The 25,956-nt window shown below is 38.4% G+C and overlaps 1 protein-coding gene across 2 annotated transcripts in view; it reads left to right on the plus strand.

The window, feature by feature from the left end:
* Nucleotides 1-24,120, plus strand: part of LOC121960275 (transmembrane protein 132D) — a 45,874-nt gene extending 21,754 nt beyond the window's left edge. For both annotated transcript variants that reach the window (XM_088070945.1, XM_088070946.1), the window contains exons 5-10: nt 5,595-5,738; nt 11,130-11,338; nt 15,316-15,496; nt 16,164-16,277; nt 16,407-16,598; nt 21,750-24,120. In XM_088070945.1, the coding sequence (XP_087927071.1) occupies nt 5,595-5,738; nt 11,130-11,338; nt 15,316-15,496; nt 16,164-16,277; nt 16,407-16,598; nt 21,750-23,210 (2,301 nt within the window). In that variant the 3' untranslated portion in view covers nt 23,211-24,120. The remainder of the gene's footprint in view (nt 1-5,594; nt 5,739-11,129; nt 11,339-15,315; nt 15,497-16,163; nt 16,278-16,406; nt 16,599-21,749) is intronic.
* Nucleotides 24,121-25,956: the final 1,836 nt, after the last annotated feature.

The following is a 25,956-nucleotide window of genomic DNA, read 5'->3' on the forward strand; positions in this document are numbered from 1 at the left end:
GGTGATGTAGCTTAATATTTATAGCAGAATAAATTACTACAGCAACCAGTGATGGACAAAGATCTTTTAAGTAAAAGTAGCAATACCACATTGCTGAAATACTATGTTACAAATCATAGTCTGCCATTCAAATCTTTATTTAAGTAAAGATTTGCGGAAGGTAATCAATTATATTACACAGAATAAAAGTAATAATTCAGAACTCCCAGATTTCTTTATAAATAAAGTTAATAATAAAGTGCATGATTTAAGAAGTATTGTTGACGAGTTCAATGACTATTTTGTAGATGTTAGCTTCTTTTTGGCAAAACAGATTACTGTACCTGATGACAACAAATATATGTTTAATAATTTGATTAATACTAATGCTAGTTCTATGTTTTTAAGTGGGGTACATGAAACTGATATTATTGAAATTGTAAGAAAATTTAAAAATAAGAGATCACTTGACATACATTCCATTGATACTGTAATTATTAAAGATGTTATTGATTATATTGTCAGACCCTTGACCTATGTTTGTAATCTGTCTTTCCAAAAAGGAATTTTTCCTAACGACATGAAGTTGGCAAAGGTGATCCCAATTTATAAAAATGGAGATAAACACTATATGGAAAATTACAGACCAATATCACTTTTGCCACAATTTTCTAAAATTATAGAGAAATTGTTTGTGAAACAATTAAATTTGTTCATTCATAAAAATAAATTATTAAGTGAAAATCAATATGGATTCAGAGAGAGCAGAACTACTGCCTTTGCAGTAATGCAAATGGTAGAAGAAATAGCAAATGCAAATGAAAATGGTGAGTGTTCTATTGGTCTGTATATTGATCTGCAGAAGGCGTTTGACACCATAGATCACGGACAGTTATTGAAGAAGCTAGAGATGTATGGAATACGAGGGGTTGTTCATTCTTGGCTGGAAAGCTATTTAGGCAATAGACACCAGTGTGTACAAATTAATGATACTATGTCAGCACTGAGAAAGATTACATGGTGTACCACAAGGATCAGTGATTGGTCCAATACTGTTCATTCTTTATATCAATGACATCTGCAATGTAACCGATTTTTTTAGATATGTAATATTTGCAGATGATACCAATCTGTTTTGTTCGGGTAAGAATTTAAAGGAACTTTTGTGTTGTGTAGAAATGGAGCTGGAAAATCTCAAGACTTGGTTTGATGTCAACAAATTATCCTTAAATATTAAGAAAACAAAATTTATGGTATTTGGGAATCCAAATGAAAGTGACTGTAATGTTAAATTAAAATCTGTAATATTGACATTGAAAGAGTCTCTGAGACTAAATTCCTTTGGGGTTGTCATTGATCAAAATCTAACATGGAAACAACACATTGAGTATATTAAAGGGAAAATCTCAAAATCACTTGCAATCCTATATAAATCCAGAAATGTGCTAAATTCCAAGGCTTTGCATTTGATCTATTACTCATTGATTGTTCCCTATATGTCTTACTGTGTGGAATTGTGGGGATCCACCTTTAAAACCACCATAAATTCAATTGTAAAATTGCAAAAACGAGCTATACGTATCATCAATAATGCTAACTATTATGCACACACAGAAATACTTTTTCTAAATTCTCATGTTATGAAATTTAATGATCTGTTTTATTATAAAATAATGCAAATTATGTTCAGAGCAAAATCAAAAATGCTCCCTGACTCAATACAGAGGTTCTTTTCAATTCAGGACAGTCCTTATAATCTTAGAGGTGTTTACAAGTTCACTGTACAAAAAGCTAAAAAAGGTATGAAAAGAAGATGTGTCTCCATTATAGGCGTTAAATTCTGGAATGATGCCGACATAAATTTAAAAACATGTCATTCTTTTTTGGTTTTTAAGAAAATGCTTTGTAAAGCTATTTTTGAAGCTTATAAGTGTGATTAATTATCTGTTGTTGTGTCTTCTTTGTTTTTCTGGAGGTTGGTGGACCAAAAAGTTGATAATATAGGATAGGCTTTAATAAGCAGTCTGCTTCTGCCTATGCCTTTTCAGTCAATATTCAACACATGATTCTTGAGTAAATGATTTTGTGATTTTGTGTGAAATGTCAATACTGTGTACAATATTTGGTGTTGTCATGACTGAATAAAAAAACTAAACTAAACTAAACTAAGTACAAGAACTAAAGTATTAGCATCTAAATATACCTAAAGTACCGCAAGTAAAACTACTCCTTTTGCAGAATTTGTCCCTTTTCAGAATAATATACATATTATATTATTTGAATATATTAATTGATGCAGTATTTGGTTCATTACTTAAATATTGTAGCTGGTGTAGGTGGAAACAATTTTTATCAGTTCGTATATTGCTGGGTAGCTTAATTTGTATGAATACACCAAGGTTTATTAGTTGATTATATTTTTAATAATAAACTGAATCTGTAAAGTAACCAGTAGTGAAAGCTGATTAATAAATGTAGTGGAGTAAAAGTACAATATCTGCCTCCTAGATGGAGAAAAGTAGAAGAAGTATAAAGTGGCATAGAACGGAAATATTCGAGTGAAGTACCTAAAAATGGTACATAAGTACTATACTAAATGTACAGTTACATGTCACCACTGGTTATAACCAAGTGTGAAGTGCACAGTTATAATTGATGAAAAGTGGAGGAAAGGCATGGGGGATGTTGCTCCACAGCAAAGACGTGTTTGTCTCCCTTACATTTAGATCTATAGAGGATTTAGCACTTAAACTGACTGAATGAAAAGTAACTGCATGACCGAATGAACGCAGACTACCAAGGCTTACCTTCCAGTATAAATATAACTCTGTTTTCAGAAAAAAAAACAGATTTAAAATAGAGCTGAAGCTGAACTTGATCACTGTGAGCCAGATTACTGCAGATCTCTGAGGAAACATCGGACGTTGAGATCTCTCAGCGTGGCGCTGCTGGCAGCACCGCCGAGCGCTGATATTGTTTTCTGATTTTGTGCTTCTCCTGATCCAGTGGCTTATGTTTGGGTCAGTGTCGCAGTCTGAACTAGAGCATGTCCTTTTTGAATTGCGGTCAGCAGCTGTCAGCCCGACAGAGTTCAGAATGTGAATCTGCCTGGGAACATCTGCCGAATGTTGCCTGATCCACAAGCATCAGGAGAAAAAAAAAATGCTGATCACCCAGAGGTCCTTACACACACACACTGCCATTACCTATAATAGATTAAAAGGACCTTATGAGACATCTTGTAAACTGGAAAGTAGTTGTAAATCCATGTTGAAGGAGTTATAAATAACGCATCATCGGGCTTGGTGTTTAAGAGCTAAGCTGATGCTCAGCATTGACAAAGATGTAGCACAAGGTGGCAAAATGGGCGTTTTATTGGTGATTTTGTAGCGTATGGATAATATAACGATGTAGAGGGTAGATTTCATCCAGATGTGTGAGTTTGTGAGAGGTAGACATGTACTATAATCATCAAAGATTTTTTTTAGCACATCTATGCAATTGTGTGTTGCATCAGCATGATTTAAACAAATCAAGTGTGTGAGCCTGTGAGTGTTTTAATCTCTCGCTAACACCCTGCGCCTGTCATCCCTGCCCCCACACAGATAGCGATGATGGTCAGTGGTGGAGAAAGTATTCAGATGTGTTACTTAGGAGAAAGTCATAGTACCACAGTCTAAAAATAGTCGTATACAATGAAAAGCTGTGTACTGAAAACCCTACTGATGCTGTAATCCATTGTACTTGGAACTCAAAGTACCTTTGTTGGCACACAGCACACCGAGCAGAATAACATTTAATTTATTTATTACTTAATGTTATATTTGTGTTGTGAAACATGCTGTATCAATGTTGTAGCAGCAATTTCCATTTTCATTCAGTTGATTTGTGCTTTATTGAAGTCTTATCGAGCATGCATATCTGTCTCCATCCACACAAAACAAATGCATACAACTTAACTCGTTTACATGATGTACATTATTTTAATAAGCAAAGATGAGCAAGACAGTTGACTTATTTTATACGCTATTTCTTTATGCAAAGAGCACTGTGGTAAGTGATGCAGGTCCTCTGCAGATTGTTGTCAGCCTCAGAGACTCACCATACAAACATCAGTTTGCTGCAGGCAAGCAGATGCACTGCGATGCATATAGATTTAAAGTTATGAACACCAGGTTTGAATTATAGACATCTGACTTGCAAAGGATTGCAGGGTTAACTACAGTGAAAGTATAATCGGGAAAATGTTCTTTAAGTATTTAGAGTAAATATACTAAACACTGAAAATGGTCCCTGTGACTTTTTTACTATTATATATAATATCATTTAACTATTTTGGTTGTTTGCACTATGGATTATTCTGCTGATTATTTTCTCAATCAATTAATTGTCATCTGATAACAGTAATAAATGTTACAAAAATAAATATAACAAATCGTATGATAAATATACAGTTACCTAGAAACAGAAAAAGTGATAAATTTAAAACACTTGTTTTGTTCAACCAACAGTAGAAAATTCTAAATGACAAGAAATAATAATTTTAAAAAAAGCAGCAAAATCTCACATTTGTGAAGCTGGAACCATGGAAGGTTTTAACAAAAAATGACTTCAAAGATTATCAAAATAACTGCTATCTGATTTTCTGCCAGTCTCTTAATCAGCTCATTGTTTTAGCTGCACTTTTGTTCGTAGTGTTTAGTAACTTCATTGATAACAAATCGTTACATTTTATAATCTCTTTGCATGTTTTGTATGCCAGAAATAATAATAAAATAATTTGTTGAGATAAAAGTAACTAAAGCTGTCAAGTATATGCAGTGGTTGAAATGAATACAACTTTCCCCTTTGTAATGCAGTGCAGTAGAGGTAGATGGTATGAAAAAACAAGACTCAAGTAAAGTTCATGTACCTCAGATTTATACTTGAGTAAATATACATATAGTTTCATTCCAACATTGATGAGGTATTTTATATTTTTTTTATTGTTTTGTATAACGTATGTGTGTCAAAAGCTGTGTTCTTTCGTTTTTACCCTCACGCCTGTTTCACAGCAGTCGGCTGGTTGAGTAGTTTGGGTTTTACAGACATTTAGCTATATTTGTACTTACTTACAGTAAATTTGATAACAGTGGATACTTTTTTTATTTTACTCTGTGTGCAGTCTAAAGTTCTGTTGAACATGCTAAATTATAAAATCAAGTTAACCTACAGCTTCGCTCAATTTGGTTTATGAAACCAGGTAGCAGCTCCTCCTTAGGGCATTAATTCACTTTCTTCAGCATCAAAGGAGCTAAATATTAAAGATTATATCCAAGGCTCTGCATGGATGCTTGGAACTTGCCTACTATATCTGCTGCTTTGGCTGCAAAGATGAAGAAGGATAGGAGGAAAAGGACTGGATGTTTGACAAACTTTATATTTTTGGATGTATAACACATGGTGTACTTAGAACAGCCACTTATCTTTAGAAAAGTTTGGGTTTCTTTCATCTGACATCCAGCAATTAAGCTAAACTATCTCAGCCCCAGACCTTTAAACTACTTTAAAAAAAACACTTAAAAGACATCCATGTGTTTGTAATTCAAGTTCATTTTGCTGTTCTTTCTGCACAGAACACAGATATCTTGAACACTGCTGTGCTGACGGGCGAAACTGTGTCGGTGCCTGTGAAGACTCTGGCCGTGGAGGCCGATGGCACCGTCACCGATGTCACCAACTACACCAGCTGTCGGTCTACAGAGGAAGATATACTCAAGGTAAGCTATCACAACCATGTGCTACAATTTAGGGATTTTTAGATACATATGAATATAAAGAAAGCTTGATGGACAACAAATGCTATGCTTTAAAACAGAGATGACATTAAAAAGTGAAAAAAATCAAACAAATAAGAAAAATAAGAGCAGAAAACAGGCTGTGTGCTGGGTGGGTACTTGTGTGTACATGTAAGGGAGCTCAGCCATGACTTTGTCTTTAAGGGCCATTAATGTAGTGAAGAAATCTTTCCTTTCTCAGATAATACCATTCTATCCTGCCCAGCAGAGAGACGCATACCCGTTTATATGCCGCCTCCCTAGCAAGCAGATTATGCCAGTCTGTGAGCGATGGCGCGTGAGCTGACTTCCATTGCTGAACGAGCAGTCATGGATGATAGTAGCCTGGACTCGTTCAGTAAAGATAGAGGGAGTTGTGTCTTTCAGAGTGGATGGTTACCCAAACAGAAATAAACAAATGCAAAGAGGGGCTTCCTGACCGACAATTCTCTGACAACAATCGTGAACTGATGTTCAAAAGTCCTATACCAACCCCCCCCACTCCCCCCCCAGAACATTTTCACAGGTGTGGCCAGATGGGGCCACTGGAAAATCTTGGGCTGGTACACCAAAACCAAAAGCTATAACTGAATTTAAGGAATTCTCTTGAAGTGCCTGGTTGAAAACTACATCATTTAAAGAGTTCTTTTTTTACAGTAAATTTTACACAGTGCGTAGACTAAAACCTGTACAGTTTGAGTTCCACAGCAATCCTTTTTTTATGTATCTGTACACGTTTGGAGATTCAAACATTTCCTCCCCTTCCTCTTCTTCAGACTTTTTGACACACATTAATGCCACTATAGTGAGGGCTTGATTTGGTTGTTTGAATTTTTCTCTTACCGTGACTGCAGCGTAGATGGCTGACAAACACTGATGACATTTTTTTTTTGCGTATTGACATCAATGGACATGCATCGTAGCCTGCTATTCAGTAGGCGTTGTCATCGTACAGTCTGCATACATCAAACTTGATCTCGTACCCATGTTTGTTAGATCATTGTCGCACAGTATAGTTTACACTTAAAAGTTTGCAAAAATCTCATGGTCTGTAAGAGATTTTAAAAAGACAAATATACAGCTTTTAATTGAATAAGAATAATAAGGAACAAAACATTTACTGGGAACAAGCCCTCTCAAGTTTAGGGAAGATTTGTTGGTACCCATAGGACCCATTTTCATTCAAATATCTTGAGGTGAGAGTTCAAAGGACCTCTTTGAAAGACCATGCCAGTTGTTTTCTCACCAAAATTTAGCCTAACTTCATTATTTATCCCCCTTTCTGATGAGCAATGCTGACATGGTTGGTACCAGTGGATGCATTATGTTGTCTAGTTGCATTCATTTTAAAGGACTTATTTGAAATGGACACAAAGCTTTTTTTTATATATGCAAAAAAACATTTGCAACCTTTGTTTCTTCCTGAAATCCAGCTTGAGTTGATATATCATTAAGGCCTAATTTGCATACAAAAACAGATCGATCCTTGTGTACAACTCAAAGATATCCACTGTCACTGTGCCGTCATACACAACAGGTCCAGCTCTTGTGTGTGTTTGTGTGTTTGTGTGTGTGTGTGTGTGTGTGTGTGTGTGTGTGTGTGTGTGTGTGTGTGTGCCAAAGTATCATGGATAAATGCAGCCTCCTCCATATGGCAATAGAGACTGAGCTCATGATCTCAGCACTCAGACCGTAAGCACAGTGATTTGACCTTTCTGTAATGGATCCATGTTACTGGCACAGTTGGAACAGAGAGAGAGGGAGACGGAAAAGAGAATACCAGAGAAGAAGAAAAGGAATTATATTATTTTCCATTAGACCACATGGCAGCCACTGGCTTTGTGAGTATGAGGCGGTGTGCTTAAGTGTGTAAGCTTAAGAGAGCGAGAAAGAGCCAAAAAGAGGGAGACTGTGTTTGTAATGATTTTCTGTATCAGTAGAGGAACCTAATCCAGTTATTATTGTGTCTCTGAATAGCCTCTTACGCTTCTGCAGTCACTGACCCCTCTTAGAGCAATGCCACAGACCAGAGGAAAGTAAACCTCGAAACTGCAAATCTTATCTTTTACACTGTAATTGCGACAAGGGTGGATCTCTATTAGGGACTGAGGCACATACAGTTCACAATCTCCTAGATTTAGAGGACAGAAAATTATGGGTATATGTGTGTAGTTAACAAGTTAAGGAAGCATTGTGCGGTTGCACGTTTGACCTCTTTCAAGAAACATATATTGATATTTCTTGGCCACGTGGGAGCAGCAGAACAATATTCTACACATACATATTAACATATTCTGACATGATAATTTTGCTATGTCTCATAGGCAAAATGTTGCTTTTTTGCACATTTAGCAGATGCAGTGCATGTGTTTGAGTTTTTGGCACCTATTGAATATAAGTTCAAAATAAGTTCTCCTTTGAGCCCTGATTTGGTCTCCGCCATCTCCTGATTCTGTCTCTCCATCTGCTTAATGTCAGTTAGTGAACAGCTTAGTTTTTTTTTGCTGAAGAAAGCTGCCAAAACAACAACAATGTGTTAAAAGAGGCTAAAAAGTTGCATAGAGGAGGGGGAGGGCAGAGTTGGGTTTGTCACTTTCATATTACAAATACAATAGACATTTGACCCATCTTTCACTAAAGTAGTTTGTGCCATGTCATTTGCAAGTCATGCACACTTTACACTTTTATTTGCCATTTAGAATACATTCAATGAACTTTTATATACAGAAATAGATTTTTACCACTTAAAGACATATGCATTTTATGATACATTTTATTGGGATTACTCATAAAGAGTATATAATCTGTCCCGGATACTTGTTTAATCTGAGTATTTGACTCAACCCCAGTATTTATTTGTGTGTGTTTGTTGTGAATTCCTTGCTTATTTAAACTGTAAATATTAAGTTAAAATTAGAAAAGTAATATTACAGTGCAGTGGTACACCACAGAAAAAAGAAAAGCATATACAACAAAAATATAAAAAGGGTGGATAAGGTATTGCACATGCCTTGAGAAAAACGTTAATACATTGGCACTGTAGAAATAATTATGATTAATCCATAATGTCTTGTGCATAGGTCTCTCTTGAAAAAATGACCCTGATCTCACTGAGATTGCTTATGTAAATAAATGATAAGATAAATGTGTTGTCATAGAAATGTTAAATGCCTTTGCAAAGTCTTCACTGGGTTTTCTCATAATTTTCTAACATATCATACAGCCACTCCTAACATGACGTTAACAAAAACTGACTCATAATTAATGTTTTCTAAAGCTGCTTATATTCATGATGATCAGAAAGGAATGCAAAACATTCGCATCAGCAGGATTATTTGCAAAATGTGTAGCTGTGATGTCGATGGTCTGAAACATGCAAAACCTCAGGTGATATTTTAAGGTGCAACGTTGTTAATCTACTGTAAACACACTGTAGTGCATGTATACTGGAGGCAGGCCACCAGTATCTTTTATACAGTAAAGAAGAAATGGCTAAAATATTGACCAGGGAGAAGAGTTATTTTGACTTTTAGAAGTTTTGAGTGTGTTGATTTTTACCAACATGACTTATCACGAAGCTTAAAAAAACCCCCTCAATTTACTGCTCATAAAGTTTATTTTCCAGTGTCCATCGACCCTACAGTACATTATTCTGCTTTAGAGAGCTGCACAAGACATCAGAGATTTCGGTTCGGATCAGTCGGCATGATGTAAAAAGGTCTTTACAGACTAGTTTCCTTTAACATTTCCGCAGAAGTTCAACTTGACTTACCTCAGAAGTCATTCCTCCCTCTGCTTTTTCCTCACTTTCTCCTTCCGCCTCCCCCTTTGCACCTCCCTCTCTCCTGTGCTACACTCGACTCTCCAGTCTAGTGCCCTCCAATTACCGCTGTGGAGCTACTGGTTTGTTAAGATAAGTGAGGCGGCAGAGGAGATAGGCCTCCAATCTTAAATAAAACACACCAACTGCTGTGTCTCACCTCATTGCTCTCACTGGTGGGGACCGCACCGCTCCCGCCTACCGTACAGCCACTACAGGAACAGTCGTACGGCGGAGCTCATTTATATTCCGTAACAGTTTCATAGAGACCGCGGTTTTGAATTTACATGACATAAACAGAAACATTGTGCGATTCCCTGGCCAGACTTTGGAAGTTGTACAAAATGAATAAAATGTGTGTGTCTGTGTGGTTTTGGCTTATTTGTATTGGTGCCTCTGTTCCACCTCTCCTCTCCTTTTGTCAGTTGTTGCTTAAACTTTCTTTACTCATTTTCCATGGGGCTTTACACAGAAAAACCTCTGCAGGTGTTTGTCTGGAGAAAGTCGAACTCAAACCACTTGATGATGGGTCTCTCTCAACTCAAATCCAGTGATTCTGAACTTTTCAAAATCATTTCCTGCATATTGTTAAGATATTTATAGACTGAAACTTGCAAGAGAGGAATGCATGTGCCTGTAGGCTATATTTAACATAATTATTATATATACACTATATGGACAAAAGTTTTGGGCCACCTACACATTACACCTACAGGAGCTTTTATGACATCCCATTCTAAATCCATAGGCATTAATATGGATTTGGTCCCCCCTTTGCAGCTATAACAGCTTCCACTCTTCTGGAAAAGCTTTCTACATGATTTTGGAGTGTGTCTGTGGGAATTTTTTGCCCTTTCATCCAGATTTTACACACCTGTGGCAATGGGACTGAATGAAACACCTGAATTCAGTGATTAAGAAGTGTGGCCTTATACTTTTGTTCATATAGTGTATGTGTATATGTATATGTATATGTATATATATATAATTGTTATTCTTGCTTATGTATATCTTTCTTTTTCAGTGTTGTAGCTTCGCACACATATTTATTTTTATATATATATATATATATATATATATATATATTTCTAACTTACATACTAGATTTATACATTGCATTGTAGCATAAGTTTTATATTTTACGCACTCAATACATTCAGCAAATTATCCATATTATAATTTAAATATTAACATATTAGTTCTGATTGTCTTTTACTGTATTTCTTCCATTTATATTTTTCCACACTTACATGCGAAACATACTATACATACTTCATTTTAAATATTTACACATTTACATACTCTGCTAATTATTTACTCTTACTTTAGTTCTATTTTTATATGCATGTGCTTCTACTTATTTCTGCTTGCGATAATTCTCTATGCCGGCATCAGAGCGACTGTAACGAACCACAGTTTCCCCCTGGGGATGAATAAATATTTCTGATTTCTGAGTTTTTAGGCCAGATTCAAATTCAGCCTCTTTTTTCTCTTTTCTTCTCTGCCACGTCCAGGTGTCAGAGCGATGTGAATACATGTATGTAAATGGGAAGGAGACGAGAGGGAAGAGCAGGGTGATGCTCAACTTTACTTACGGTTTCCTGAGTGCCCAGCTGGAGATGAGTGTATGGATGCCCCGCCTGCCATTGCAAATCGATGTGGCCGACCCAGAACTTAGCCAAATCAAAGGCTGGAGGGTCCCGGTTACTACAGGCAACAGGAGGTAAGGCCGGACCAGTTTCATAGCTACAAATATGTTATTGCTATAGTTCTCGTCATTTTGATTCAGAGGGTACCACGTTAATTGAAAACAGAGACATATTACGGTGCTGTTATACTTTATGAGTCAGATTTACTCCAGTGGACTTGTCCCAAAAACCTACCAAGACCAGAACATCCTATGTCAAGACAATGGTGATCCTGACCGTCCTAACTAATGATGTTCAGCTGTAATACTGTACCCTGAAGGGTGTGAAGGTATTATTGAGGCAAAACAACATGTGTTTAGTGTATTCAATAAAGTTTAAGGAGAAATAAATAATGTGGTGCCGTGAAACAGGATGGCTGGTGCACAATGTTGTTGAAGTGAAATGTTTAATTTGAGCTTAAGCTCCAAAATTGTTCTCTGATCTCTGAGCAGTACTCCTGGCTCTGCAGGTATCACTTTGGATCCTTAATTTATAAGGATATGTGGTGCAAAAGTGAGAACAGTGCAACTGTTTTCACAGCCAGTACAAAGAAACGGATTTACATGCAACAACATATAACAACATACAGATACACTCCGTGACGACATTAATTCTTTCTAAGTCGTTATAGGTAAAAGTACAAGCCATGTAAGTGCTGTAGGAATTTAGTGTCAGAATGAATATGAGATATTTTCTAGGAAATATTTGTTTGTTTTTTTTTGTTTCGTGACAAATGAAATGTCATAAAAGTGAGCATTTTATCCCCTAACAACCAGTCATTGTGTTATGCAGCTGACTCTGTAGTGATACTTAAAAAGAGAAAGCATTAGTTGCAGTGATGTACATCGAGTTAGACCTACAAGAAATCTTTTTTTTGGTGTAGTTTATTATAATCGGCTTTGTTGACACAGTGTCAGAGGGATGTGGATTCAGCTGTATGGTAATTTTTGAGTGTGTAGTTAGTGGTGGTGTTGAATTACAGCACATTGAGAGGTGTGTTTCGAATATCCGTCTGCATAGTGGTAATGCAGTCAGTCATAGAAACATCACATTTGGTTCAGTGCATTAGTGGGCAGGACGCTGCAGAGCCAACACAGTTGCCCTGGAGACAAAGGTTAGTGGAATTTCACTCAATACTTACAGTAAAGTCATTTTTTTTTCACTCAATACTAATGATGATGGCCAACTGTTAGTTTTCTCCAGGGTAAAAAACTCTTTGATGCTTTCATTTCCCAAAACATTCAATACCCACAAAAGATTAGAGGTCAAAGATGTGAAATTTCTACAGCGACTGTAATGGCCAGTGTCTGCGAGTGTGGAATCTTCTGGGTGAAGCTTGTGTTGCTGCTTGTGTTGGATGTGTTATATATGTGGCAGAGAAACAACTGGAATTTCTGTCTAATTGGTAGCAACAGAACAGACTGGGGGCTTCATACACAAAATGTAAATTCTGTAGTTTTGTGTGTACCATCAGGTCGCAACAGATTATGATTTGCAGTAAAGTTCCCACTATTATTTTTATCTCTGCTGGATTCAAAATGCATTGAACAAAAATATGAATGCAACACTTTTTTTTGCTCCAGTTTTCACAAATTTTAAATTAAAGATCTTAGATGTTTTTATGCATTCAGTACATATATTTCTGTCAGATTGTTGCTAATTTGTTATAATCTGAGTTAGTGAATACGTCTCCCTTTCCAAGATAATCCACCCACCTGACAGGTGTGGCATATCAAGATGCTGGTTAAAGAGTATCATTACAACACAGGTGTGCTGTGAGATGATCATAATAAAATTCAACTCTAAAATGTGCAGTTTAATCACACAGCACAATGCCACAGATGTTTTTGGGTTTCAGGGAGCATTCTGACTGTAGGAAGGCACAACCAAAGAATTTCTTCACAAACCATCAGGAAGCGTCTCGGGAAAGCTCATCTGCAGGCTCATTGTCATCATCAGGGTCTTGACCTGACAGCAGGTCATCATCAGAACCGACTTGTGTAGTTGTGAGGCTGATTGGATGAACTGCCAAATTCATGGAAATGACTTTGGAGACTTCTTATGGTAGTGAAATGAACATTCATTCTGTGCCATTGTCATGCTGTCAGATGTATGGATTATCTTCAAAAAGAAGTGCTCACTCTTTTATTTGAGTGTTTTATGTAGTTTCACAAAGATAGACAGAAAACAGTCCATGATACAATTGTGCCCACTTTCCTCAGCCCACTTAAGCTCTATACAACCACCCTCTACCCAGTTGTGTGAGTATATTCAAAGAACTAGACAAAATAATCAGTCAGGAATAAGTAAGAAAATAGACAACAACAACAACAAAAAATGACTGACAACAACAAAAGAAAGAAGAAAGGATGAAAGAAAAAAAATTCAAAGATTTACATGATTTGATTGACATTTTGATAACAAGGCAGTTGTTCCATATTGCATTACAATTTGCACTGGGAATCTTAACATTAAAGTATATGGCCACAAAAGACAAGTGCCTTATAGCACAGCATTATCTACCAATAGCACCTGAAGCTGCCCTTCTTGCTATAGAATTTATTTGCGGCAGATTATATCTAATGACATGTAGTTTGACAATTCATGTAACCAATCTAATAATGTAGAAGGGCGATTAGATTTCCACCGACACAGATATTTAACCAATTTGCAATCAAAATTTGTAGGGGGGGGGGGGTTGCATTTACATTTTTGTTCAGTGTAGCATGAAATAAACTTGTAATCACACTGACACTAACAGATACAAAATAACAAGGTATAAGTTGATGTTAATTAGCTGCCTGGCAACCCAATAGAAAGTGTATCGCTCAAGGGTGATCACAGATCAAATAGCAAATTTGAGTAACCATGGCAAATATTCTCAACACTGAAACTTCAGTCTTTTGTGTTTAAGTGTTTTTGGCGAGTAAAAATAAAAGCATTTAAACAAACCGCTAATTCTGTGAATGATTGCTGATGTTTAAAAGACTTGAACTGAAATTGAAATAAGCAGTTTATTCTCTGCAGGTTGAACTAATAATAACCTCGTGAGATGGACAAAAGGATTGAGAAACGAGTGAGTTTGCTGTTTAGTGTGGAGTCACACTTATTTAATTCAACAGCATCTCCATCACATGTTAAGCTCTGACCTTAGGCTATATAATAATGATGTTTATTTGGACTGCAGCACCTGACAGTCGCGTCCTGCCTGCAGTGTGAAAGAAAATCCACCAGCCCTCAAGCACACCTGTGGTGCGGTGCGTGGCAGACCAGCTGTGCTTACGATAATTATACAGAATGATCATTGCTGAGGGGTTTGAGGATGGTTCACAGCTTAACCTCCATCCCCCACAAACAAACCAATCAGCTGTGGAATCCTGGTTAATTTAGCTCAAATTCATGTAGAGGAAAGGTCACTCAGCAAATGTTTTGTGCCTTTTTTCGGCATCAACAATCACACCACTCGTCTCCATTGTTTTTGAGTTTCCTAGTCTCTCTGCTGCACAGTAGAATCACCATTTAGAAGTTCACATCACAGACACTACATAACACATAAATATATGCATATTTTTGTGAATGATTGTCATGCCTTTTACCCATGATTCAGCCATCATAGTTTGACATTTTGTGAAATACACTTATTTGCTTTCCCAAAGAAGATCGTTACTACTTTCATGCCTGTTTGCTAAATATGAACTTATTTTGAACTTACTTTAGCTTAGCATAAAGGCTCAATACAGTGGGAAGTCACCAGGCTTGATCTCTTCAGGTAAAAAAAAAAAAAAAATCGATGAGAGGCACAGCTGCTGCAGAAGCAAGTGAAAGCAAACTGAAAGCAGAATGAACAATTAAGTTTCACTTTCACTGCCCCTGGTGTTTTTCTGCTCCTTCTGTGCCTAGAGTGTGGTGCACTGAATAATCAAACAGTATATGTATTCCAGTATTGCTCCTAATGAACGGTCCAGGTCCAAAAGTATGAAATAAATATAGATAGATTGTCTTTGTGCGTCAGGTCAACATGGGACAGTGAGGAAGAGGAGGAGATGAGGAAGGGCAGGGGTTGCATGCTGCAGTACCAGCACTCGACACTGAGGGTGCTAACGCCATTCGTAGCGCAGGCTGACGCTGAGGTGCTGCCTGACCCACTGACCGGGGCAGAGCCTGTTGAGTACTTCCTGGGTCCTGATTGGAAGGTAAATATAAAAGTCATTACTGAAGTGACTTAAAAGGACAGTTTACCTCAAAATAAAAAAATTTATATTTTTTCCTCTTATCTATAGTGCTATTTATCAATCTCAGTTGTTTTGGTTTAAGCGTTGGTCATAGAGATGTCGGCCTTCTCTCCTCTGTGCACTCAGCTTGTAGTGCTCAAAACTGAAAAAAAAAAACAAAAAACATTTGAGAAACTTTAAAGAAATGTCTTTTTCCAGAAATAATGACCAGTTTACTCAAATTAATCCACAGACCCTGCTGTGATTAGGTTTATGTAGGAACTATTTTCTTTCTAATGAACTAATGAACTACCCACTAACCGTATCAAAGTGCAGAAGGAAGCATGCATGTACTGCTAGCTGGTTTCTGGATAAAGACATTACTGTTTAGTTTTTCAAATGTACTTTTTTGGTGCCTTAGGCTCCACAAACTGAGTGCCATCTAGTTTTATTTTGTTTAAGAGAAGGCAGACATCTCTATGACTGTAATTTTCAACACTCAGCATCTCACACCAAACTAATCTAAGTTGATAAAAATCACTAAAGGTATGCGGATAATAAAGGAAATTGATTTTGGGTTGAAATGTTCCTTTATCTAGATTTTTCAGACAGTATTTTCATGTATTTTTTTCTCTCTTTTGATCAACAGGCGGATGTGACCAAGCTTGTACGTTCTTTTCTAAAAGTGGCTGATCCTGATGTAGCCAGGGTGCAGGATGGGGTGGTATTGCAGGGACGCGCTGTGGGCTCTACCACTGTGCAGGTGAGCCGTGGTGTTTATGTGTTTGTGTGTGTGTGTGTGTGTGTGTGTGTGTGTGGTTTCAGCACGTGCAGTGCATGCTATAATCGTGTATATCCATCTGCAGTTTGGATGAGGTTGTACTCATTGCAGGTGCTGTCCCCTCTGACTTCATCGGTCCTGGCTGAGAGGAGCATCAGGGTGGTGGATGATAAAGTGAGTGTGACAGAGCTGGGGGTGCAGTTGGTTTCTGGACTCTCTCTGTCACTGCAGCCCAGCCTGGGGAGCAACAGGGCCATTGTCGCCACGGCAACCACACGGGAGATGATTACGCAGCTCAAACAGGTAAGTAACTGGAAAATTGTAACACACAAAGCATAAAACTGTGGGGCACGGCTCAGCTGTTTGTGATGGTGCTCGTCTCTTTTTACGCCCGTTAGTTTTCCAGTTACTCTTTTTTAGCCTCGCAACATAACCCGTGGAGGACCATTCAACAGGGTGTGAAAATCTGATGGGACAAGACATCAACAAAAGAAGTGAATCATACAGTATAGAGCAGTGTTATTTCAACCTACTGCCCACAGGCCAAATCTGGCCCTCGATATGGTACTGGGTGGCCTCCTAACCATTCTAATACATGATATAAAATAAAGTGATTCACACTGGGAATTTTTGTACTTTCTGCATAGAACAGCATTAACACAGAGCTTGTTTATTAAAAAGTTGCCAGTGGAGGATCCCCCTATCTCTGATAGAGGTCTGAACTAAACCGCCAATGTCCTTAAATCCTAAAAATGTCTTAAAATCCTAGAAAATGTCCTGAAATCCTTGAAAGGTCCTGATATCCCAAAAATGCCCTAAAATCCCAGAAATGTCTAAAAATGTCCTTAAATTCTAATAATGTCCTAAAATTCCGGAAATACCCTTAAATCACTGAAACGTCCTAAAACCCTAGAAATGTAAAAAAAATAAAATAAATTAAAAAACATCCTTAAATCCTAGAAATGTCCTAAACTCAGATTAATGTCCTAAACTCAGATTAATGTCCTAAAATCCTTGAAACGCCCTGGAATCCTATAAATGTCTGGAAAACCTAGAGATGTCACAAAGTCCTAGAAATGAAAATATGTAAACAAGGACAGATAACATGAAGAATGCCATGAACTGAATTCTGATATTTAACAATCCTAATATTACTTCAATACACTGAACAATGTCCTCGTTCTTTAAATCACTGACTCTCTTGCTTTTAAAACTTACCGCCACGAGAGCACCTCTCAGTGTCTCCCCCATAGACAAGCCTTCATTGGAGGACTTATGTAAGAGTGGAAACACAAATGCTAAATTCAGGTTGCTATAGGCTGTGATTTAATATCAAAAGTGGGAGCCCCGCAATGCGTTTTTGTCTGCATTTATTCTAACCATGTAGTTATTTATTGGCGTTTTAACAAGTAAGCTGTTTCCTCTTGCTACCAGCGCAGCTATGCTTTTGCCGATGTGTGCAAAGTCTTAAAACATCCCCTTTTTTTCTTGTTCCTTAAAAATGTGGGCATTTAACAAGCAAGCCGGTGGTATTCATCACTGACTACCACTGACAATTTCCCTCCTTTTATGACCAGCATGGAAACACTCAGAGATGCATGTATAATGCAACAGCAGGAATAACATCATCATCGTCATGGACCTGTGTTTTAGGACCAACACGCTTCTTGCACTGTTAGCAGATTAGAAAAATGATTTGTGCTGCTGCCCTGTGATCGTCCCGCTTGTAAATCAAACCTTGTACATAAGACTAAAGTACTCATATTAATATTTAGATTTTGGATTTAGCACTTAATCATAGAGTGGCTGGAGCCAAATGCATCACCTACATTGATTTAATTGATTTGATTGAATTTAATTTTAATTTAATTTGATTAGATCCTCAATCTACTGGGTTATATACATGTGCCCTGAGAGGGTGTTGTTAGGATGTTATAGGAGTCGTTGTTACCAGCAGGGAGACAGCTTGATTGCATCACTATTTTAAGGCAGCAGTGGTTATGCTGCAAGAATGTCAAGTGTTTGGCAAGACATCTGTCGGGAGAGAATTGTTACACAGTGCTATGTTCAATGAAACATTTATTTGTTGTATTAGGGTGCAGTGTGTAAAAGTAATAGAAAGTGATCATGTAAAGAATCAAAAGGCTCTGAATAGAAAGGAGAAAGGATCCCTCACCTGTTGTTCAGAGAGGTGGTCGGAGGTTTAAAAAACTCAAATCTGGATGGACACGATAGAGACAAGACATTTTGAGACACAGTTTTGAGAGAAATTTGGCAACCCCGAATAAAGGAATGAAAAATCAATCTTGTGTCTGGAGGAAAATTTTGGCATCTCATACTGTAGTTGGAGATGAAAGTATGCACTGAACTCTGCTGGAATAATACAGTATTGTAGAATATGCCACTTGTGGGGTCCACAGAGGAGTCTTGGCTTTCAAGTAGGAATATCTTTTGTAAAATGTCTTCTCATGTTTGGACAAAGAAACTTTGTACTATACCAGTCGTTCTCGACCTTTTTCATGTCAAGCACACCTCAGTTGATGCACAGTAGGACACAGGTCCTTTTTGATTTGCTTCAAGGACCTCCATCTGAAAAAAATTAGGTTGTTAGGTATTATTAGGGGTTGACCGATATTGTTTGTTCACGGCTGATAGCGATATCAGTAGTTAATGAGACCGATAAAAGATATTTGGAACCAATATGCATTTACAATAAAAATGACCTTTCTGTCAATATTTAGAATCTGGAATATAACAAAGTCCAACACAAAACTTTGTTTATATGCCTTTAGAAAATGTTTAATCAAAACTGGAACTTTCAACATCAAATACAGTAAGTTCCCACCAACTTTGTTTATAAAGGCAAATTAAAATTTAAATTAAATAAAATTTTACCTGAGGTTTTACAGACTAAAAGTTCCTCCAATGCTGACACACACACTAATTTTATTGGCGATCATTAAAATGAAACAGTGACACAGATAATCTGCTAAATGCAAAATATGAGCCACGATAATCAGCCAGGCCGATAATCAGCCGACCCCTAATTAAGACCAGAGTTCTGTATTTGTCAACTGCAGTCGAGAAGATAGCTGTGGAGAAAATGTTACGACTTTTACTCACCTTGGACTCAATTTCATAGTGAATCAAATAGTGAAAATAAGCTATTTCTCATTTTCTGGGGAGCTCCCTTTAGGGACACTTATAATAATAATTCTGTGATACCGTGAAACCACAATATTTTCTGAGTTGGTTGTTCTACTGTGGAAATCTCATATTGTTGCAACCTTAATACTTATGAAACATAGAATATAACATATCCATGGTTTGCAAAACTGTACAGTGCCAACATTTTCCTCTGCAACTCGGCTGGATAACCATATTTCCTTGAACAGTTCCCACTGTTATTAATTTTGCTTCACCACGGATATTCTTTTGAATAGCTATAGATGTGCTGGGGGAAACTTGGCAATAGTAACCAGTGATCGCTATTTTATTGTGAAACATTAACATTTGTAAGCACTGCAGGATGAGTGTCTCACCAAGATGAATTTCAACTTGTTCAAGCTGCACTTTAAAGACCAAAAGCAGAGAGAAAAAAAATCCTATGTTAGGTGATAACAACACTATCTCACATTCATTTCAGTTTCCTCCAGTGATGTTATTTCTGCACAGGGAGCAGAAGCGGTAACACCACAAACAATATCATTCAAAACAACTTTTTTGTAAACCCTCCGTGAGGGGAGCTTAAAATTACACTTTAAACTTGCCATGATAAAATAGTGTGCTATTAAAGTATCCTAAATGTATATTCCCCAGCAAAGACATAACAGGATTCTACAAAGAGAAGCTGAATTATTCTAATTGCCACAACTGTGCAGATTTGCGCAACAATCACCTTAAGGGTGTAATAATATTTGTGTTTTCTCTTTGCCTCCCAGAATGTGAACTCATTGTGTTCACAGCTCTGACCATCATCTGTGGTTCCCATGCTGTGTGAGCGAGCGGAAGAGGCAGACAGGGTGCACAGATGATCATTTTAAAAGCTCACTCACACATTTAGCCATGGCAGCTTGCCCATTTTAAACCAGCTCCCTGACGCAGGCATGGGGCAGCAATTAGGCGGTCTATAGCTGCTGGAGCGACAGCTCACTTTACCTACAGTACGCTGTCGCCGGGGCTGCTCTGCCCCTGCCAATAACACACTGTTGGAACCATGCCAGTGCAGATGACCAGCCAATTGTGTCTGTGATGGCAAGCTGTTAATGTTCTGCTCAGGGCGATTCATAATGTATTCAAACCCAAAATATAGGTTAGGTCTGTGGTGACCCAGTGGCTCACATTAGCAACAGGAAATAGGTCATTGTGTATTCATGTGATTGGATTGGCTCTTAACATGACCCTTGTGGTTGTACTTTTTTGTTCAGAAAGAACTTCCATTTTTTCCTCCACTCTCTATCAACTTTGGTTGAATTATGCTTCATAGTCTAACTTCATTGGACTATAATCTATGGAACAATAGCACCCTACTGAGTGTAATCATAAAGAGATTAGCATAGGCAATTTAGTGCTATTAACAATCATGGGAATGTAGCACTCAGTGAAAGCCGGGGGGGGGGGTATTGATTTGGTGTGTGCTGACCTCCTTTTTACATATGAACTCTTTATTGCTCAGTTATCACAGTCTCTTTCTTTCTTTTGCTCTCTATCTCAAATTCGAATTTCATATATAAATACTTTTATGAGCATGAACAAACATGTGCTATCACCGAAGCAGTTCACAAAACGGACAAAAATTCATTTTACACATATTACATACATTCATTCATTATTATATTATTTATGAAATTCATAGGTCAATCAATCTTTCCGTCACTCTACATCTCTCTCTCTCTCATACACATACACACACACATCCATACACACATACATACATACTTACATGCATACATACACGCACACATACACGCACGCATACCTACATACGTACAGATGTATCTTGTCTGTTTAGCTGTGACATGTACTGACATGATGCTGACTCTATTTCCTCCAAGCAAATGTTGCATTTTAATCTGGTCAGAGTGTATCAAAATATTGGAGTTAACTTGTCATTTTTGTGAAGAACTTTGTTCTAAAATCTAAATATGAACTACATTGTTGCAGGAAATGTTGCTCTGTCTCCACCTCTCTGGACCCAGCAGCTGACCACAGAGCTGACACAGTCTGCCTTCTCCAGGCAGTCAGCTCTGCATGTGTCTCTTGGTCTCTGTGGCCAGGCAGTGGTCACTGAGTCTGTACAAAGTCAGTGTCTTTCTCAGTTTCTGATCTGTCAGGGCACTCAGATAGTTTGCTGTTGTGTTTGTCTGTTTTGATCCAAAAAGCATTGGTTTTGAGATTTTTTGAGGTAGAAGTCCAATAGTTGATGTAGTTTTCTTCTCTCTCTCTCTCTCTCAGGAAGCAGTGGTTAGCTGCTGGGTCCAGTTCAGTGATGGCGCAGTCTTCCCATTGGAGCTGTTTGACCGCAGTATATACTCTCTGACGGTCTCTACCCCAGATGAGGGGGTGGCAACAGTACGCCGCACCCCACAGTCCACTTTTTTAGTAGCGCAAGGCGAAGGTGGAGGCCAGGGGGCGGTTGTGAGAGTGGAACTGAGAATCTGTGAGGAATGTCAGAAGTCCAAGAGGAAGAGCAAGCTGGCGGTGGGCACTGGGCTCCTCCGAATGAACTTCCAGAGTAACAGCAGAGTCGTAGCAGGAGGAGGAAGCGCCAACGAAAATAAAGATTTTGACGGTGCATCAGAATTGGTAGGTGTGCTTAAAACGACAGTGACTTCACAGCAGTCTGTCACAGATATGGATAAATGGTTGTTAAGAAGCACAGTAGTTGACCAGCGAGAGTCCACCGTGGCAGAAACTACAACCTCAACCACATTTTCAACAAAATCCATGCAGCCGCAAATCATATGGATTGGAAGTACAACCAAAGCTACAAGAGATATCACATATACTGTCATTCCCACAACTGCCACTACAACTATGAGCACTGCTCGACCTATAGACACAACAGTGGGTTTAGTTATTAAAGAAGAAGGGCAGAAGAGAAGCTATGGAAACGTGCTCGGAAACCCCAATTCGCCACTGAGCAAAGACATTTCTAAACAAGAGCTGACCCCAAAGAAGGAGCCTCCCAAATCTAAAACTCCAAAAGTAATCGAGAGTGACCTCATTAGGACATTCAAAGCTATGTCGGACATGGAAATTGGCATGTATGCCTTAGTGGGGGTCTCCTGCATAGCTATTTTTGCTTTTTTGCTCAACTGTGTTTCGTATAACCTCTGTTTCCGGAATCATAAAACCCCCATACAGGCTGGCCCGCCGCCCATTGGTGACCCAAAAGATCACAAGCATGACTGGGTGTGGCTGGGGAGCAACAATCACAGCACTCCTGCACCAGGCGCCCCGGCTCAAGAATCCACGCTAAAACATGAGCCTCATGGCCCTCTGGAGTCCCGTCACTCCATAGACTCCATTGGCCACCACGGCATGGAGAGCACCCTGCCCACTGTGAGCGCCGCACCCGCCGTTCCCGAAAGAACTGCCACCCTGGGCCGCAGCCGGACCAGCTCCCAGCAGCAGCAGTTTCAAGGAAAGGCGATTGACCCCATGGTGAACCGCTCAGCCACCTTGCTGGCCCGGCCACATCGCAGCGAGCCGCTTCATTCTCCCACCAGTAAGCGGAACCAGGTCCAGTTCACCACCTTTACCACGCTGGACATCAAGCACCTGGCTGCGCTAAAGAAGAATGGCGTTGACTTAAACTGGGCCAACCAGCAGACACAGGCTCCTGTCGAGCCCCAGACACCCTTACCTGACATGCCGTGGCCTGTAGTCAAACCTCTAGGAGAGCCGCAGTGAGTTTTTTGGGTATGAATGAGTAAAAGAGAACAAAAAGCAAGTTCTAGTAGTGAATGTCTAAAAGAGAAAAAGCTGACTTATGTTTTTTTTTAATAAATAACTTTAGAGGATGTATTTATTGAGATTAGATAATGGACATTTTATATTGAAGTATGCGCTTGGTGAAAGCCTGTAAATAAATTATGTAATGGTGTACCCATGATGAGCAAAAGAGATACTGTGTTGATTTTTAAATATTAAAAGCATGAATTTACCCTGGAAATGCAAGATTCTTCTGCTCTGCAGATCTGATATTGTAAATATACATATAGCTAACTTATTTCTACATTTATAACTCAAAAGAAATTAATTTTTATCCCTTCTCACTCTTCTACGCTCCTGTTGCCCCTGTAGAAACTACTCCAGATATTGCTAGTTGTCAGGGTAAATGCAGTATACGGGAGGGATTATTTCTTGTAAGTAATTCTATTCTTTTCCAGCCTTTTTATATTTTTTTTTCTTGGATTCCTCCAGAGAATACCTGAAGAGTCTGTGCAATTTGTCAGAGAATATGCAACGTTTATCAAGTTATTTTGAGCAATCTGTCACTGCAGTCTGTGCCAGATATTTATTCAAATCAAATGCACACTATGCAAATATAGTCTGCGCTGCGTTTGAAGTGGACATTGTTTCTGAATTTTTTAACAAATTTACCTTAGGCTTCAGGCTCCTCCTGGGGGGCTGCTTCTACAATTTGTAAAAATGTCTAATCTTGACAGAGCAATACATATTCAACTGTAAGGTTTTTCAAGTGTGAATGGAAAACAATGATGCCTTTTCTATGTAACAATCTCTTATTTTGAAACCAAAATGTGATGTGTATTTCCTACAAGATCCTATCAATAAAGAACACAAAGATGCATTTCTTCTAGTTGGATTTAATTTAATCATTGTTTGTAAAGCCTTAAAAATAGTAAAGTATCATTCATAGGGAAGCACAGTGAATGGTTTGGATTATAGGCTAAAGCTCTGCTATGAATCAGTCGGATTTGATTATGTTTAATCACTTCTGAATGTGATTTAAGGCTGATGTCATCATTCATTCAGCGAAATGTCAGACTGACAGCAACGTACTTGATGTGCTTGCCAATATTTGGATTCTGTGCTGCTGCACGAAATAACTGCTACACAGAGAGTCAGAGAGAGATGGGAAAAGAAAGTGATCCTCATTTGGTGTTTTGTGACAGTGTCCCCAAAGAATTACAGGTATTTTATCAATGGTGGAGGCTTTCATATGATAACTCAAGGCTCATTTGTCTCTTTTTCCTCCACCCTCCCTTCCTTTGTCTCTGAGGTGACCACAGCCCCACTTCTCAAAATTACATTCTGGGAGCTGTGATGCAGAAACAGCGTCCCCATCTTAAAGAAGACCCAGATTATCTGATGCCCTGCACCTCAGGAATTGGCAGCTGTGGATATGACAGCAAGCGTCGTCTCTCCCTGGTGCACAACAGCATCGGGTGGATTTAGACTGTTGATAAAAGCAATTTTAATAACTTTCTCCCAAATTCTCTACCTAGAGGCCCCAACGTTTTTTGTGCGAGTATAAACTCTCTCTGCTTCCCAGTCGATTTATCTGTCCGGCAGCAGTAGGAAAAGTAAACAAACTTGCCTCGGAGATAAGCAGTGATTCAAAGCTGTCTCTGCGGTGCATCGTGGCCCCGCATCTTTGATTGCGGACCCAGCATATCATAGAAGACGCTGAATTCAGAACTCAAAAGTTCAGACACAGTAATGATTAAGATATAAAAGCTGCACAGTTTGTATGACAACAATGGGGGAACAAAATATGTCTCAATGTGCTTTTCCACTGAAATGCTGTTGCTTTTCTTGATTCCTCAGACACTCAAATTCATCCTTTATTCTCCCCCATGTAATCTGACCACAATCCAAATGGTCTATGCTGTCTTTGTGAAGTATTTTGCCTCAAGAGTGTAGGTTTTGTTTCAACATTGGTGGGGAACACATGAAATTGAAGTTTGGGGGGTCAGAAAGTTTTGAGCATTGATTAAAGCATTGTGAATTTGACAACATGTTTTCATTACAATACATCAATAAGTCGGTGGACTATCACATCTAAGTAGGATACTTGATGACCTTCTTGCTTCTATTTTGGATGCTCTCGGGCTTCGTGTCATTTCATGTTTACGTAATGGACGTGTCCTTACAAAATGCATTTTCATTTTTACAGGAAGTGTGCAATCTCTACATGTTACATGCATACTGTCTTTTTCAAAATAAAGGTAACACACTTTGCTTTAAAGTTTATTTCCTTAGGCTTAGGTAGCAAGAGCACATGATTAGGTTTAGAAACATCATGGATTGGCTGGAATCTGTTTGACCACTCTGCCTTATTTGGACTTTCTTCCTTGATAAGTTGTGTTGTTGCCAGCTGCCTCTGATAATGATAATCCTGCTGCATAACAGAATGCCTTGAAAGGTGACTCTTTGCATCCATTTTGCAATGTGCCAGTGCCAAAGGCACTGACAAAGCGGGAATATTTGATGAGTTGGGTTGTTGCCCTCTGCCTCGAATATTGATTAACCTGGTGCACATCATACCACTATGAAAGGTGCCTTTGTGCTTCTGTGTCTGGTGCATGTCCACTGACAAAGCAGAGGTATTCGACAAGTTGGGTTGTTGCCTGCTGCCTTTAAACCTGATGTGCCTGGTGCATATCATACCACCGCAAAAGGTGCATCAGTC

The sequence above is a fragment of the Plectropomus leopardus genome, chromosome 20 (assembly GCF_026936395.1).
Source record: "Plectropomus leopardus strain MGB_pleo_1.0 chromosome 20, ASM2693639v1, whole genome shotgun sequence".
In the NCBI taxonomy this organism is placed as follows: domain Eukaryota; kingdom Metazoa; phylum Chordata; class Actinopteri; order Perciformes; family Serranidae; genus Plectropomus; species Plectropomus leopardus.